The sequence below is a fragment of the Opisthocomus hoazin genome, unplaced genomic scaffold, assembly GCF_030867145.1.
Source record: "Opisthocomus hoazin isolate bOpiHoa1 unplaced genomic scaffold, bOpiHoa1.hap1 HAP1_SCAFFOLD_409, whole genome shotgun sequence".
Lineage (NCBI taxonomy): Eukaryota > Metazoa > Chordata > Aves > Opisthocomiformes > Opisthocomidae > Opisthocomus > Opisthocomus hoazin.
In genome coordinates this window covers 10001-21971 of record NW_027449078.1, presented here as the reverse complement: position 1 = coordinate 21971, position 11971 = coordinate 10001, and the positions used below count along the sequence as shown (strand labels likewise).

General features: G+C 49.8%; 1 protein-coding gene and 1 pseudogene across 1 annotated transcript; one reads left to right on the top strand and one right to left on the bottom strand.

The window, feature by feature from the left end:
- Nucleotides 1-668: 668 nt before the first annotated feature.
- LOC104339118 (lysophosphatidic acid receptor 5-like) lies at nucleotides 669-8575 on the bottom strand. The gene is made up of 2 exons (XM_075412616.1): nucleotides 8319-8575; nucleotides 669-2252 (listed from the first exon to the last, which is right to left on the bottom strand). Exon 2 carries the CDS (start codon nucleotides 1921-1923, stop codon nucleotides 811-813), a length of 1113 nt encoding a protein of 370 aa, XP_075268731.1. The 5' UTR covers nucleotides 1924-2252; nucleotides 8319-8575; the 3' UTR covers nucleotides 669-810.
- A 2800-nt stretch (nucleotides 8576-11375) lies between these two features.
- Nucleotides 11376-11971, top strand: part of LOC104339119 (protein Wnt-4a-like) — a 3750-nt pseudogene continuing 3154 nt past the window's right edge.

Below are 11971 nucleotides of genomic sequence, written 5' to 3'. Positions count from 1 at the left end.
CCACTGTCAATGTGATCTGCAGAAACGATGACAATAACATTGGTACCCTCTCTGTTTCTTGGGGCCATTATGAATGCTGGGTGTACTTTTAAGTACGCTAGTGTTTCCCAGGCCATTTCGCTTTAGGTAAATTTATAGCCATTGTGCTGCGTGTGTGTGTCTACACAGCTGCACAAGCACATTTGTCGTACCTCCCAAAGACTGTTTTGCTAAGGCCTGTGACTTACTATGCAATTAGGAACCTATTTTCTGCAAGAGTACTAAACACTCAGCTATTCTCCTCAACGCCAACAAGCGTTGTGAAATGCTTCAACTCATTTGGAAAATTAAGGCACTTATTTAGGTGCCCCAAGCTGGACCTGAGACCCAGATTGAAGCATCTAGTTAAAAAAACAATGAAGTTTCCCTCAGTCGTTGCTACTAAATTCACTCTGTCAGCAGTGAGTACCACATCTGTGCTCTGATCATCCGCAGAATGGCTTCACCTTACAGTGCAGCCAGGAGGTGCTCAGGCAGGATGGACTTGCAACAGGAATCTGTGCTGACCAGACCTAGCCACACTAGGTTGGTTTGAAGCCCTTGTTCCCCACTGTGTTTCCTGCACCAAAAGAGTCAGGTGGGACCATGTCATGGAGACAACTCTGTTTATTTGAAACAACCTTTCACTCTTCAGCTTTGTATCATCACGTTCACCCACATACAGTCTGCTGCGCTCCCTCAAACAGCTTGCTACGTTACCCTGAGCCGTTTCCCACAGTGTTGCTGTAACTATTGAATGGGTGACTCTGCCACGGTATGACCTTCTTGTGGTTATATTTCTGAGTCCTCAATAGGGCTGTTCAAAAATACTGCCATAGGAAGTGATGGCAAAGATCCATTGGGACAGATGAAGTTTTCAACTGGGAGCTGTTTTAGTTTTGAGAAGGCATGGTCTCGGGTTGACTTGTTCTCCACAACCTGATTCTTGAGTATCCCTGTATCTGAGTCCCAGGCTTTTCCCTGCCGCAGTTTCTTAAAGGTGTTACGGAAACCCTCAGTACTGAAGTAGTAGATCAAGGGGTCCAGCGTGCAGTTCATGCTGGCCAACAGCATTGTCATAATTAAGACTTGGCGCACGGAGGCCTGTGTTTCTTGCTCAACCTTAATGACTCGGGCCTTTATCATCCCATAAACTGCAAGGGTAGTGTTGTAGGGTACAAAGCAGATGATGAAGATGACCAGATTGACCAAGAGGAGACGGATAGTCTTCTGCTGTCGCAGGGTCTTCGTCTGGCTGCTCTGGCAGAGCTCCTGAAAGATCCGGATTGAGCAGTATGTCACAGAGCTGAGAGGCAGGAGAAACCCCAAGATTTCAGCCAGGATGACTAACGGGAAGAGGTTTTTCTGCCACATGTTGTCACTAAAGCTTTCAAAGCACAGGTACATAGTCTGGTTCTGTACCTCACAGTGGTTTTGCTTGTGGACTATGGCTGTGGGGATGGAGCCCGTGAAGATCACAACCCAGACCATCAGGCAAAGGAGCTTGGCCACCTTGGGGCGTCGCAGATGCCGCCAGCGAAGTGGATGGACAATGGCAACATAGCGATCCAGGTTGATGCACATGAGGAAGAGGCAGCTGCCATACATATTGATCTGGAAGACAGAGCCAGAGACCTGGCACAGGGTGTTACCAAAGGGCCAGTGGTGGTTGGAATAGTAGTAGAGTCGGAGCGGCAGAGAGAGCGTGAAGGTGAGGTCACTCACGGCCAGATTGAACATGTAGATCATCACCACAGACTTCAGGCGCAGGTAGCGGATGAATATCCATAGGGCCATGACATTCAGCAACAGACTTGTGACGAATATCAGGGTGTAGATAGGCAGGAGGGGGTGGTGGTTGAAGCTGTAATCCTTGCATGTCTGAGACGCATTGGAAGCTGACATGCCCAGCGGGGATCAGGGCAGAGTCTCGCTGAGGTGGCTGAGCCTGCTGGTGCACTAAGGAGGCACAAATAAAAGCGCTGAGAGAAGTCATTCCCCCCTAGCAAGCCACAGGCAGGTCAGTCCCCTCATCTGCAGCTAAGAGGTAGACAGGCACACCTCTCTCTTGGCTGGTGCTGCTTTGGATTGCTGGGCAGTGGTCATCTGACAGGGGTGGTAATGTAGTCACCGAGAGTCAGCTTCTGCCTCTAGTTCAGCAATTATTTCCAGTGGTTATGTGAATGCTGACGCGATGGAGGGTCATTGCCATGTGTTGAATGTCAGCGCAATTCCTGGTCAGAGTGGAAGACCAAGACAGGAGAATTTAAGTTAGAGGGGGAAATCTCTTGAAAGGTCAAAATACAAACATGATGGCTTCTGCTGCAAGAGCACACAAAGAAACCACAAGACTAAGAAAAATGGACGGTAGAAAAATGAGTAATTGCATGAAGTCAGAGCACAGAGAAGGTAATTGTTGTACAGAATCATTTATCGCTCAACCCCAGAAAATGCGTGTTGCTTTGATCACTGTGGAGAGCACACATATACAAGAAAGGGACAGCACAAAAGCACCCAGGGGAAGTAGTCAAGGCAGTTCCAGAAACAGAGAGAGAGAGAGAGAAAGAGAAAGAAAAAGAGGAGAGCAAGCATTTTGAGAGAAAAATGCTGACTGGAAGAAACTTAAAATAAAAACTGCATAGTATTGGTTTATATCAGAGAAAGAGGACTTTGAACATCCGTTACAGATAAAAAGAATTATACTACAGTTAAATTTGACTCCATCCTATCTCCTTTTCCTAGGTGAAACACCCCACAAAAACGTGGGTCCCAGCTGGTTGGAGCTCCTTGCGTTGCTTACATTCATACAGTTCCTTTGGATTGGATGTCCTCAGATCATTTTCCTGATTACAACACTGTAAAGCACGAAGTAGCCCATGTCCCACAAACACAGAGCAGCACAGCCAGGTAAGGGAGAACACAGTAAAGCAGGAAGGGCCGTTGGATTCATGTGGACAAACGTACCCATGACTCCCAAATGGTGTGAGACTAGTAAGCACTCTAGATTCTAACGGTAGCACTGCCTTGCCAAACATTGATCAACCAGAGTGGGTCCAGTGGAAGGCCACCAGAAAGGTCTGGGGGCTGGAGGACTTGCCCCATGATGAGATGCTGAGGGAACTGGGCTTGTTCAGCTGGAGAACAGAAGGCTTCAGGAGACATAATAGCAGCCTTCCAATACCTACAATGTGGTTACTGGAAGAGGGCAGAGTTACAGTGGGGCATGGCAGGGGGCTAAGAGACGTAAATTGAAGCAATAGATATTCGGACTGGATATAGTGAAAAATGTTTTCACTGTGAGGACAGTCAGGCATTGCAACAGGTATCCCAGAGAAGTTGTGGAGTTTCCATGCCTGCAGGTTTTCAAGACCAGACTCTAGAAAGTCCAGGGTGACCTCATCTGATCTGATAGCTGACCCTGCTTTGAGCAGGAAGTTGGGCTAGAGACAGTCTTAATTATTCTATGAACCTAAAACTAGACATCCACTCTCAGAGCTGTCACGGTGGAGCAAGGTTTGGTAGGCATGACAGAATTCCCCGTAGCTGTTTGCAAGTGTTAGATAGGGACTCCCTCACAGAGCCCACGTAGAGTGGGATTTACCTCAAAAGGAAAGTAGAATTTTCCATCTAGAGGAGGAAATCCTTACATAAGGTTGATATTACTGTAAGATGAAGCTACTCAGCAACTTGACAGGCATGACTAACATGTCAGACCTTCTGGATGGAACTGTGGGGCAATGCACAGATCTAGAGGGAGAATCAATTAAAGATGGAAGAAGCGTGTGCTGACCGCATAGGTAGGAAGAGATTGATTCTGGCAACAATATGTTAAATGATGAAAGTGGAAGTCTAGTACAAGAGAGCAGAGAGCTATCAATTTGCCCATCCTTTGGTGTTGTTGGGCAGGCCCACCACCAAGGCAGGCTTCTTAGAGGAAATTCTACTGGTTTGTCAAGCTGTATCTGAGTGGCTTTCACCCTTCTTGGTGGATGAAAACTTTGTGTGAAGACTTGCATAAATTTAAAGCATAAAATAATCCAGCAAGATGAGGCAAATGTGCAAGAATGTTCTTGGTTTCAAGTGAAATTATTAAATGCCTCAAAAAGTCTCAAGGAGGAAGGATATGCCAGCTTTTGCTAAAGCCAAAACCTGCGATGACTGCAGACTGAACAGACTGCTGAGACCTTCGTCTTGAGTGAGACAAAGTTTCTGAGACTGAGACTCTGTGAGGGACCATGACCTGCTCTAACACGTGTACCCAGACCAGTCAGGTGTCAGGTGAAGTTAACTAGTCTCCACAGACAAGCTATTCTTATCAAGACGCATTCAATAAATGGCTCTAGAGAATGTAATAGGTAAGCACAATCCATCCTGTGTGAGATCAGTGGTCTATCTACAACTAGCATTCTATCTCAGATTGTGGATGGTAACGGGATAATGTAAGAACCGTGCAATCACGTAGTTATGCTCCCTCAAGTTTGTTTCCTGCTTCCAGCATATCGTATCCCAGGGATTTCCTGAGCCAGAGGTGACCTACTGGTATTCAGTAGTCCTCAGGGAAGTTTCTTTCATGGTTTTTTCTAGTTGGTTTTTGAGTTGATGCAAAATTTGCCACCTGCAACATCCAGTGCCAGGAGTGCAAATTTGTTCCACAACTTAATCGCATCTCAGGTGAAGAACCACTTCCTTATACTAATTTTTTAATTACCACCTGCTAGATTCAGTTCCCAGTTTTAATGCTGCAAGAGACAGTGGAAAAACCATCCCTACTCACCTTCACCTTATCACTAATGATTTTATAAATGTCTACCATATTCCCCCTCAGAACTCACTTTTTTTTTGAGGCTAAAGGATTCTTGTCTTCATAGCTGTTCCTCACAAAGGAGCTATTCTGTACTTTTAAACGTCCTTGTTGCCCTTCTCAGCACCTTTCCAATTCTGCTGCAGCCTTTGTGAGCCCCGTGGTGGGGTGCTTGAAACGTACACAGCGCTGATGAAGTGGATGCACATCATCATGTGCATGATGAGAGCTGAGTAGGCATAGATCTCATTTGCAAGGGGTAATGGTCAATTCAAATTGTTTTTTCTCATCACTTGGCAAGATGAAATTTCAGCTGCTATTTTAAGGCCAGTCACTCACACTTCCTTTAATCTCTGCAGTTCTTTGCAGCCAACCCTCATCTTTTCTAACCTGAATAATTTTATGTCTCCAACAGATTTGTTATTTCATTATTCATCCCGCATGAATAAGTCAAACGGCCCAGGCTCCAGCACTGGTGTTGTATAACTCTGCTGAGAAAACCAGCCATCTACCCACATTCTGTGTCCTATCTTTCAGGCACTTTTTATCCAGGTAGGAACTTTTCCTCTAAATTTCTTTAAGCACCATTGGTGAGAATCCTTTTGAAAGCCTTTTGGAAATCCACACGGGTCACTGCTCATGTGCTTGTTGACTCCTTCAAAGAAGGACTGTGAGGCACAGCATCCCTTTATAAAAGCCATGATGACTCTTCCCCAGTAATTAGATGTGACTGCATGCCAGTTGATTTTTTTCCTTTATTATACCTTCTACTAGTTTGTTCAGCACAGACATCAAGCTCCCTTGTCTGAAATCCCTCAAGAGCCTTTTCTGAAATTGCATCTGCTAGTAAGCCTTTGAAAGCAGTTTTAAGCAAATGTTTGTACACCACAGTTAGTCAGGTCTTTCACCCTTCAGTTGTTTTTGGACCTCTGGGGTAGGAGCTGTGTGGTTCCAGACACCGTTTAGCTCATCTTGCTGCTCCATAGCCGTTCCTATCACCCTTTAGATCAGAGACAGTATTTTGATGAATTTCCCTGAAAAGAGAGTTTCTGCTGTGGACATCTCCAAGGTTTTCCTGCCATGAACACCAGTGCAAGAAAGCCAAGCCATTTAGTTTTTAAACCACCATCACCTTTTCTTTTTTTCCTGAGTGGTCTTTCCTTACATACTAGCCCTTCAAACCTTCGAGACACCAGGCAGCAGAGTTCTAAACTGGCAGCAAAGATGACTAAGAGTGTAAAACAGATTTGGTTTTTTTGATGAGATTTGTTTTATTTTCTTTTATTCTATGTTATTTTATGGTATTTTTTGTGGGTGGGTGGAAACACAGAAGCAAGAATCCACTAGCGGTGGTGTTATTGAAGCTAAGCTGGTAGTCTCAAATTTGACAGAACAGACACTGTAATCAAGATTTCAGAGGCCTGAAATGACATGTGTACACGCATGGTCTTTGGAAGCTGTGGGAACGGAGCGTTCTCTGCAGAGCTCTGAAGGTACTGTTGTGACCATCCCTCACTGAAGAGGAAAGCTACGAGTAGAGCAAGCTCGTAGCAGGGAGGCAGAAGAGCTGAAACTGGTTGGATTATCTGTGTTGGTTAATGTCTGAGAGCCACAGGCCATGTTGTTTGTGGCTGCCTCTACAAAACCTCAAGTACTGATTGCTCTACATGAAAGTTGCTGAGAGGTCTCAAGTGATCAGCTGTGTAAAGAAGCAATGGTACCACAGCTAAATCATTCTCCTCCTCACGATGAGATGCTGTCTTGAAATCTTGAATGAACTTTCTGTTTGGTGACTGACCTTAAGTGGCCCAGGAGGTGAAGGACGCATCTTTTTGCCTCTCAGTGAAGATCAATATGAGCCCCTGAAGGCCATCTGCCGAGACCACGGCCTTTTTCCCAGGGAAGACAAGAGCAATTCCAACTAAGGATGCTACCTAGGAGGATACTTCTGTCCATTTTCAGGTGGAAAATGAATTTGTTGCTAGTATTCTTGCTGCCCTGGGAAGGGGAGACAGGGTAAATGACATAAACATGACACGTGCACATGTGTACATGCACACACACACACACAATGAGCAACTGCTACAGGGGAGGAGGAGCTGCAGAAACTAGAAGGAAGGGAAAACACCGATGAGGGAGGAAGAGGCGCTGGTGTAGGTGTGAGATGGGGGCAAAGTCGACTGCTGTTGCTGTGTGAGGGGAAAGCAGAGCGTGACTCTGGTGAATGGGCAGACAATACCCAAAAAAAAGCTGAAAAGAATTCGCTGCCCTCCCCTCTCACACCGCCTGTTCTGTGACCACCCCACTGAGGCGAGAGCCACGTGCCTCCCCGAAGCGCTCGGGAGATGCCCAGGGCCCTGGCTGGCGCAGGGTGCTGGGCTGGGATGAGCCAGAGTTTGGGCCCGGGGTGGGCACCTCTCGCCAGAGACAGCAAACCAGCTGCTAGGCAGGGAGTCCCCACGGGACATGCAAAACTCACAGGGATTTTGAGTTTTTTCTTCTGTGGGGTGGGAAACCCTAGCTGTACTTCCATACAGGGGCCGGAACGGGCAGGAGTGCCCTGAGATGAGACGTACACCTGGCATCTTGCTGCCTGGTCTGGGGGTGTCTTCTCTCCCGACACTATCTCACCAATAGCCACTGTCTCCTAGCCCTGCAAAAAGTGGTGAAAGAGCACAGCGTGGGGCAACACAGGGTTATGCATGGGCTGAGAAACGAGGTGGAAGAAGATATCTAGAAAAGTCTCGCCGAGTGTGCCACAGGGTCAATGTTTCTGAGACTGACTCATCATTTAAACCCTGGAGTGGTTTGGGGCTGCCCTGGGGATGCAGAGAACACGGCATTGGGGTTCAGAGTGGTGCAGCGGCAAACACAGACTGCACAAGCTCACTTAGTAAACCTGAAACCAACAGGAAACAACAAAGAACACACCAAGCCTCAAGAAAACCACCCAACTTTGCTTTAGAAGTTGAAGGTATATTTTTTCATAAATGTGTATGCTTTTTACCTGCTGTAGTTGATGTTTAAGCCCCACTTTTCACCTTTTTTGTAACCAAGAAATTAGATTATTCTGATGATTAGAACCATGAAGACATTCAGGACTTAGGATGGCTTGTTTATAATGAGATACATGACATCAAAGCTGAGACCTCCATCTTTAACTCACGAGTTCTGATTGCACTGCTACTGCCTGCTCTCTAGGCGTATCTCTCCCCTTCATCTCCTGAGGGCCCCGTGGAAGAGGTTGTGGACACCTTGGCAAGTAAGCTCTGCAGGCTGCCTGTGCTTTTAGTATCACAGGATCCCAAAGAAAGCTTCTGTTTAAATAAATCCCGAGGTTTGCCTTGCAGCTCTTGGTTCGCTAGGGAACCGAAGAGGCGTAGAGTGTCCCCCAGTGCCCCGCCGTCAGGTCCAGCAGCACATGTGCAGCAGCTCGCAGGGACAGGTTGCCCAGCGTGCCCAGACCATCCAGCTCTCTAGATGTTTCCGTCTCGCTTACCTCTCTGCTGGTGAAGAGCCAAGGGTGCAAGCAGGCTTGCTGGCTAGCGATCGCTGTCACTGCAGAAGTCTCGGGCCAGGCACCAAAGCTGCAAACAGCTTGAATCAAAACAGAGCCAGGCAGGCTCTTGGCTGCTTGCTCATCCAAATCACAGCCATCCCCACCGAGCAAAGGCTGATTCTATGTCTGTCGTGCTGCAGTTCATCACCTCTCCTTTTTCACTTCCTGATGCACTTCTGGCTCACCACAAAGCATGAACTTTGCTATCCCAAGCTGATAAGCTAAGACACCCTATCAAAGCAAACGCAATTGTGAAAGAAGCAACACGCAGGTGTTCTTGCAACTGAGGAGACCTGCCCTGGGCCATAGTGCCAAGTACTTGCTCGTCTTTGCTGCCGTGCTAACTCAGCCACCCCCAGGACTGACAGGGGAAAATCAAAACATCCACTTCCCAAAATATTGTTAAACAGGAGGAAGAAGTGAAATACGTGACGTGAGAGCAAAGTTGATTTAATCCACCGCCAGCACAATGACTGAGAGTCCTGTCAGTCCCAGGGACTTGGGCACTTTGGGGCCAAGGCCCTTCCCGGGAGCCCAGCTGCACGCTGCTGGCATGTGGCAGGGACCCAGAAAGAGCCAAGCTCTGGAAAGACGTCAGTGCCCATGGCAGGCAAAGGCATGTTTGCCACAAACAGTCAGTCCCTGTCATTCAAGGCTGCAGGAGGCACGGCGCTAAGAAAGTGCAAGGGCTGATTTAGCAGGACATCTGCAACCTGGCACAGCCAAGCGTAGCCGGGAAGGGATCTGCCCTTCTGCAGAGCCCGTGTGGCACTCTGTTTCTTCAAGTCCTATATCTGCTTTGCCAGTCCCAGCACACCTGGAAGAAGACGCGGCTCGTGGGGACACTCCTAATCGTACTGCGGTCCTTCCCCAGGAGCAGCCGCCCTAAGAAGGTGCTGTGCCTGTGGGTTCCCTCGTTCCCTGCCTGGCTCCTTCACCCGCTGGCTGTTACTGCTGGTGTTTGACTTTCTCTCTCCTTTCCTCCCTTGTTCTGCCGTCACTGTCTCCTCATTCGGGGAGTGACACACCGAGGGATATGTTACTGTTGGCCATAAATCTTTGGGGGGTACAATAGCACCCAAACCACTGATCTCACCCTGCTCTTTTTTAGTGCTTCTCTGTTTTTTAACCAGATCCCCTTTCTCACTTCCTAGTTACTGGGATCTTTGTTCTCGCAGCTTTTTGTGTCTCTTCAGTTCCTGTCACGGCTCTGGTACCGATAAAGGCTTGCAGATATACCTGGGAGGGGGGTTTCCTTCTCGCTTTGCACCCTCTCTGACACTCTCTGTAGGAACTTTCCCCTCCCCTGCAGCCCTCGCCTCCCGCACAGATGTGGACACACCTGGCTGCGCCTGGTAGTCATGCCTTCACCGTGTGTGTCGTAAGAGGGGGACACAGTGGCACTTAGCCTAGCCTGCGAGCCCACGGTGCCCCGCAGCATCCCTTACCCAGCCGGGCTCACTCACCTCACTCACCCTCGGTGCATCAGCTGGCGAGCTCCATCTCCTCCTGCCCGGGCGGGCTCCCACCTCTGCCCCTCGCTCTCTCTTGGAGGCTCAGCTCATGAGGAAGAGCAGCACAACCCCCAACGTTTCCTCACCCCAGTCTGAGTCGACAGCAGGTAAGACCAGATCACCAGGGTGTGTGTCGGAGGCTACACCCTGACACTGCAGATCCCAACACGCCTGCCGCCCCGGCATGCTGACTCCAGAACGCAGGAGCAAGGACCCAACGGGACAAGGAACGTGGGGAGCCGGGAAGGCAAGGAAAGAGGTGGAAAGCGTGCTACAACGGAGAGGCTGCTCAGGTTCCAAAGGGTGGCTGATACAGCCCAGTACTCTTCAGACCTCTTTGTGCAGGGAAATGTGGAGGAGCACAGCAAAGGGGTTAACCTATGTGTGGGGCCGTGGTGGAAGAACCAAAGCAGGGCCAGAGCAGCAGCGTTTCACTTTCTGAATGATTCAGACAGGAAAAGCAGAAACCTCTGGGCTGCATGAGGAGTTTCACCTTCCAGGGTGGTGGGGACAGCTAGCACTTCCCAGGTCTGCTCAGCGAACGTCAGGCTTTGCTCCCAGGACATTTCACCTCCCAGTCACACATTTTCCTGGATTCCCAGGGGCTCGTAGGAAAGGGCTGCCCACCGGCAAGAGGGGCAGCCACCCCATTATGCCTGCTTAGGAGAAGGGCAAAGACTGTCCCTCTTGCCGTGGGGAAGAAAATGAGGGGGGTAAAGGGAGATGTGCCAGAGAAAGAGTTAAGAGAGCCAGAGAGCAGCCGGGCTGCGTCTGTTTGCCGTAGCTATGTGGGCTGCAGGGTAGAAAAGAAGAATCTCCAGTCTGGAGGAGGCAGATGACGGAGGGTCCTCAAGAACAGCAGCTGGGGATTAGGAAGGCAGCAGGTTCCGGTCTTGGCTCCCACGAGCTGTCACTGCAGGGAAACTCTCCGGATCCCCAAAAGGCTTGGTGGCAAAGAGATGATGAGCTGGTGGGTCTAGTAACAGCTGCTTGGTGCTGCCAGGTTTTTCTTGCATGGAAGGCTCTGTCTGCTGCTGGCTGGGTCTCAGGCTGCTTCCTGCTGGTGAAGTGACTTGACTGTGGAAGGAGACGACCAGATTGCTGACAGGACAGCAGAGACCGGAGGTCCAACACTGATACTGTCCCCAGCCATGTGAGCTCCCTCCAACAGATGCCCACCCCAGAGTCCTAGCTCAGAGCTCTCCCACAATGCTGCCTGAGCTGTAGGTAGGGAGCAGCACCGGCGTGGACGCCCTCACAGGGCCAACCTGCCAGGTTTCTGCAGGCCACTGGCTCTCCGCTGCTGGCAGGCACACCGCGGCAGCCCATGGTCATTGCCCGGGGCGCGGGCTACCCACGCTTTGCAGCACTGGGCCGGAGCTGCTGTGAAAGCGACTGTCGGGCAGAGGTGGCGGGAGGTCTGAGGAGGGGATCCAGGCAGCTGCTGCGCCGTGGCTGAAGGTGGAGTTTTGTCGAGGACGGGATGGAGATGGTGTGTCTGTACGTGGTGTTGATCCCCGTGCAGCATGTCCTTGCTGTGACCTGGCTGTAAGTATGCTTTTCACTTGTATTATCTGGGCTGCAAAGTCACCTGGGGAGGTGCTGTCTCCTAAGAAAATGGGCAGATCTGTGAGAAAAGCGCGGAAGAAAGAACCCGGGCAACCCAAAGGCAGCACAGTCAGAGGCACATCTCGGAGCATGAAGGGAGAGGGATGGTGAAGCTGAAGAGGTGCAGACCAGGATGGGGAGCAGGAATGTCCAATTTGGCACAGACAGGAGACTGCATATCCCCTTCCTTGTCCCGTTTCTGCTCTAAAATCAGGCTATGGAGGGCTAAGCCCTACAGAAATGGCCCTGGCTCTAGTCCATCTGCGACTGAATCTCTCCCCTGCCCCACAGGTACCTGGCCAAGCAGCCTTCCCTGCGGGCGGTCCTCCGGGACCCCGGGGGCTGCGAGGGTCTGACGGGGCTGGTAGAAGAGCAGGTCCGCATTTGCCGGCGGCAGGTGGAAGCCATGGATGCAGTGAAGCGAGGCACGGAGCTGGCTGTCGAGGAGTGCCAGCACCAGTTTCACTCTCG